This window comes from Crocodylus siamensis, chromosome 5 (genome assembly GCF_052110815.1).
Source record: "Crocodylus siamensis isolate JL-2025a chromosome 5, ASM5211081v1, whole genome shotgun sequence".
NCBI lineage: Eukaryota > Metazoa > Chordata > Crocodylia > Crocodylidae > Crocodylus > Crocodylus siamensis.
Window position 1 is genome coordinate 73,004,124 of NC_143399.1, and position 5,069 is coordinate 73,009,192.

Genomic DNA, 5,069 nt, shown 5'->3' on the forward strand with positions numbered 1-5,069 from the left:
ACTCTGCAGTTTTGTCTTGCGCCTGCTTTTTAGCAGCCACAGTTCCTCAGTTTTGGTTTTCCCTTTTGTTTTGTAATTGAATAACATCTTGCTGCAGGGCGTAACAGACTTGAATCATCTCTTGAATAACTGCTCATTTCTTATCTTTTTCTTTCTTTTTTTTCCTTTCCAATTCTGGACTTATCTGTAGTGGTCAGAGCTTCCTACTGGGAACATAGATTTTCCCGTTCCATAGGGCCTCTGAATATATCAGTCTCCCAGAGTCCTTTGTTTAAGTTTTGTTGCTGGATAAATTGTTGAAATATATTGCTCATAACTGAGTTAATTGCTGCTGCCATGGTAAAGCAGTTTTTGTCAGCTTCCTTAGTAACTTTTTGTAGTTACCCTTAGCCTTTTCCCATTGTGGGGTTTTAGGGATTGCCCCCAACAGGTAGCTTGCTACCCCTCCATTCAGGTCTAAAGTGCTTGGGCTATATTGGGGGTGGGGAGTGACCCCACACTTTTTTACCGGGATTCTAGCTCTCAAGAACAAAAGCGAAGCCTCACACAGAAACTTGTTTTTCTGGCAGTATTTCAGCAGTCTGGAAGTTGTAAATCAAGCAGACTTTGATTGGCTAAACAGGATACCTACTGGTGTTGGTTACCGAACCTGTCTTTGGGTATTTGTTTAAGAATGGGGCAAATCTGCCAAAGCCTGTACCAGTGATGATCCATTTACAACCCCCTGCCAGACACTGAATGATTGAGACATTTGTAACACCTCAGACGTTGGACACCTGTTTTGAGCAATATGAGGATGTGTTTAGCAAGGCATAGCATGAATGCCTATGCATTTGTCATATACATGACACCTTTCCTGTATTCAGTGCACCTCTTACAGGGTTTGCTTGCAATGTATATTTAGTTTTTTGTATTTTGTAGTGACTAGATCAATTGAAAAGTATATGTTGGTTCCTTGCCTTCTTGAGTTACTCTAGCTCAACCCTTATTTAGCTTGCATCTACTTGTGTGACAAGTGTGTCAAGTGAATGATGGCAATGGACACAGCCAACTGCATGAACAGTTTTATTTACACTCTTTCTAAAACTATGAAATAAAACTTGGAAATAAGGGTAGGCCAGGGAGAGGCCTCAGATGACTTCACTTAGTTAGGCTGGGCAGTACATAGAGACTCTCAGTCCTTGGGGTCAGGTTTCAACCAGCCCTTGCGCTCCGCAGCTCTGCAGTATTTTTCAGGCAGGACAGTGGCTCTGGAAACAGGAAAAATAGGTGTTATATCCCACACCACCACCACGGAGCAGGACTTGCTATGGGGCCACCTGCCATGGGGCCTCCAGTTGTGCCAGTCCTGGAGCCAGTGCTGAGGGGCCCAGCAACCCTTCTGGCACCTCAGCCTGCAGGGAGCAGGGCTGATGCAGCTGGAGGGACTCTGTGAAGGCTCCGCTCCCATGGGGAGACCCAGCCCCCCGGGAATATGGGAGGACGTAGGGCAGAAGGGAAGCCCAAAGCAGGCGGCAGGAAGGCGGGCTCCGGGCAGCACACAGCAGAGTGACCTGCCTCCAGCCACTGCCATCGCCCGCCCTGCTCCAGCTGCCCTGCCCTCAGCGGGCAAGTCTCAGGGGCCCAGCCCGCCTCCTGCACCACCCGGCAAGTCTCAGGGGCCCAGCCTGCCCCAGGCTGTGGTGAAGGGGGAGGGAAGAAAGAGACGGCATGAGTTGTGCTGGATGCTGGTGGGCATCACCCTGAGACCACCACCCACGGTCCACCCCTGCGTGGGCCCACCCTCACCGGCGCTCCTCCATCCTGGTTCTCTTCAGCTGGGCATTGCAGTCTGTGGGTTTCTGCAACTCTTGTTGCTGGTACTTCCCAGCCTCAAGGCAGATGGCCCATTTGTGCACCAGCTGATCCTGGCGCTCCAGCATCAGGCGCCGCACTGCTTTGCCATACTGGATGGGCTTGGTTACCCTTTCCTCCCGCTGCCTTCGCATCTTCAGTGCCTGCTCCTGCTGCTTCCTGAGGGAGACACCAGCGCCCGTGACAGGGGCCAGCCCAGCCCCGTGCATGGGCAGTACCTGTCCTCCCCCCCGCAGACTGGCAGGGCCATGACCTTCCTGCCAGGGGCTGCTGTGTCCCCCTCCCGCAGACAGGGGCCCTGCATCGGCCTGAGCTGGGTTGTCTCCACCGCAGCTCGTGCCCGCCAGGCTCGGCGAGAGCTGCACAGGGCAGGCCTGACACAGCCCAGCCCAGTGCCCCCGCAGGCACACGCTCCTGCACCTGTGACCCCACTGTTGCTGCAGGGCTGGGCCGCTCTTTGGCCTACCTGACGACCTGCTCGAAGTAGCTGCACTGCCGCTTGATCTGTTTGACCTGCTGGTGGTCCTTGCAGGCCATCTGCTCCAGGACGCTCTGCTGCTTCTCCCTTTCCCTGGGCTCCTGGTGCTGCTTGGCCCGGAGCACGTCCTGCCGGGAGAGAAGCCCTGACTGCAATGCCCAGGCAGCAAGGAGCCAGGCAGAGACGCTGCCCCTGCTGGCCTGGGGAGCCGGCCTCGACCTTCGGGCTGCCTTTGCCTGGCTCCTCTGCGGGCTCTATAGAGCCAACAGGGCCCTCTTCCCCATCTGATCCACGTGAGATGCTGGCTGCCACGGCAATGCTGGAAGGAGCCAGGCAAGGTGCACAGCTTTGTCTGCTGCCTCGCAGAGCTGTCTTTTCTCCCGAGCCCAGGCTGCCGCACGCCCACCCGCATGCTGCTCAGCCAGGGGCTGCAGCCGGGGTGGGCTCAGTCTGCCCTGCTGCAGTCACAGGGGGAAGCATCCCCCACTCCTCCCCCGGGTGCGTGTGGGTGAGGCCCTCCTGCTGTGCTGGTTCTCAGCCTGCCAGAGAGGCTGGGAGGGAGCGAGGGCAGAGGCAGCCGCCTGCGTTACCTTCTTAGCTGGGAGGTCCCTGGCCCTCTGCTGCAGGGTTGTCAGGCCGGTCATCTCCAGTTCCTTCTCGTGGAGGACCTTTTTCTGCGCCTTGAACTCTGCTTCCTGCACCTGCCACAGCACAGCCCCAGCTCCATGAGCCACTGACCCCTCTGCACATCGGCACACACGGGCACAGCAGTCATAATATCATACGTGTGTGTGTGTGTGTGTGTGCGTGGGTGCGCTGAGGCCCTGAATGTCTGTGCAGCATTCTCACACAGGCAGTGCCAGGTGCACACATGTGCCTAGCAGCCCCACACAGCCACATGCAGTATTAACATGCATGTGCAGTACTCACACAGTGTTGTGCACACAGAGCATTCGCACATGGTGACACACACACGTGCAGTGCTCCTGCGTGCAACTTTGTGTTCAGCTTCCACACATGTGCAGTGCCATCAGCGCACGGGGCTCTTTAGTGCTCCCCTTTAGGCCAGGCAATGCTGAGACCAGAGCCAGTCATTCCGGCCACCACTCATGCTCTGCAGGCCTCTGCCCCTGCACCCATGCCATTTTCTGGTTCTGATTGTCCAGGATGTGCTGGGGCTCTGATCCTGCACTCGGGCAACTGGGACAGTGCAGCTCCCTGTGTCATGTGGGGTGAGCCCACACCCGTACTGATGGGCATGGTCAGGATGAACCCCCGCCACCCTTGCCAGTGCCATCCATACCCTCAGCTGCTCCTGGTGAAGCTGCTGCAGGCGGTCCCGTATCTCCTGCGCCACCAGGACCTGCACCTTGTTTAATAGCAGCCTCTCCTTCTTCATTTTCTCCAGCGCCTCCCTCTCCTGGTTGCTCTGGATGTCCTGGCGGTGCAGAAGCAGTTTCTCTGAGGCCTCCTTGTGCTGGGCCACACTGGCCAGCATGAGAGAAGCAGGCTGCTAGCTACTTTGGGGTGGGCCTGCCCGGGGCGGCTGCAGGAGGCAGCTCTGCTCCAAGCCAGGCGCCTGAATCCTGCTCCTCTGACAGGTATCATTTGCATGGGTCATGCTTGGGAAAACAGCCTTGCACAGGGCTCACATGCCACACATGTATAGGGCTCTGCTGCCCACATGGTCATTTCGCCACCGTGCAGCTGACTGTGTTCAATTCCAGCAAACGTGCCAGTACTGGCCTTGCTTTCTCCAGCTGACCTTGCACTCAGTGAATGCCTCAGCTCTGCAGGCAGGACCCTGCCGGACCAGCCTACAGGCACCCGACTTGCTGACAGGTGCAAAAAGCCCCGTTCGCCCTGAGGCAGGCGGAAGGCTTCAGTGCCCAAATCTCAGCACAGCCCTGGAGCAGCCCCTGTGCACTCAGCTTGGAGCACAGAACAAGCGCTGGGGACCAGCCCTGAGTGTGCTGCTGGGACCGAGCATGCGGAGGAGTAGCTAGGGGCCAGAAGCAGGCACAGGGCATGGCTCTGCTAGCCACTCACCTGCCTGCTGTCCTTTGGCCCTGGGCCAGTTCCCACTTTGTCCCTGACGTGGGGACAGCGCAGCGGCAGGTCCTGGACTGGGGCCGACAGCCGAGCTCCTCTCCAGTTGGCCTTTGACTGGCCGGGAGGAGGTTGTAGGAGCAGCTGCCCCTGACGTCCTCCTGCTTCGTGCAGCTGGGGGAGCTGGAGGAGGAGAAGAGCTGCTCAGCAGAAGCCTCCCTGACACCCCTTCCCCAGCGCCCAGGTGCCAGGCTGCCACCCCCAGCCCTTGGCCTGGCAATGGGCAGCAGCCGCCCTGGTCCTGGGAGAAGCTGTCCCCTGCCCAGGCTCCGCGGGAGGACTCTGGCTTTTCACAGCCCATCACCAACCACGAGCGTGGAGTCTGAGCGGCCTTTTGCCTGCTGGAGTCTGGGCGCTGAGGACAACACGGGCAGCTTAGCCGGGCTACTGGATCCTCGCGAAGTCATCCTTAATCCGCGAGACCCCGCAAAGGGCCCGAGGCCCAGGTGCCCTGAGAGGTCGCTCTGGGTCTTCCCTTTTTAAACTATTTCCTACGCTATTTCCTATTCTCTCTTTGTAATCCTATCTATGTTATTTTGAAGGTATCTATATCTATGGACTATCTAAACTACTTCTATCCAATTAATATCTATACTACGCTAAAAGCTATCCTATCCTATCTCCTCAC

The 5,069-nt window shown here is 57.1% G+C and overlaps 1 protein-coding gene across 1 annotated transcript; it reads right to left on the bottom strand.

Annotated features, from left to right (window-relative positions):
* Positions 1 to 1,100: 1,100 nt before the first annotated feature.
* On the bottom strand, positions 1,101 to 4,848 carry LOC149864266 (cilia- and flagella-associated protein 45-like). The gene is made up of 7 exons (XM_090048394.1): positions 4,750 to 4,848; positions 4,382 to 4,564; positions 3,636 to 3,770; positions 2,923 to 3,033; positions 2,321 to 2,460; positions 1,789 to 2,013; positions 1,101 to 1,250 (listed from the first exon to the last, which is right to left on the bottom strand). The coding sequence occupies exons 1-7, from the start codon at positions 4,846 to 4,848 to the stop codon at positions 1,175 to 1,177; spliced, it is 969 nt and encodes a 322-aa protein (XP_089904520.1). The 3' UTR covers positions 1,101 to 1,174.
* Positions 4,849 to 5,069: the final 221 nt, after the last annotated feature.

Coding starts and splice junctions, on each gene's coding strand:
- LOC149864266 (XM_090048394.1), bottom strand. CDS start 4,848: ATGACTTCGCGAGGATCCAGTAGCCCGGCTAAGCTGCCCGTGTTGTCC. Junction 3,034..3,635: donor TTCACCAGGAGCAGCTGAGG/GTATGGATGGCA, acceptor GTGCTGTGGCAG/GTGCAGGAAGCAGAGTTCAA. Junction 2,014..2,320: donor TACTTCGAGCAGGTCGTCAG/GTAGGCCAAAGA, acceptor TGTCTCCCTCAG/GAAGCAGCAGGAGCAGGCAC.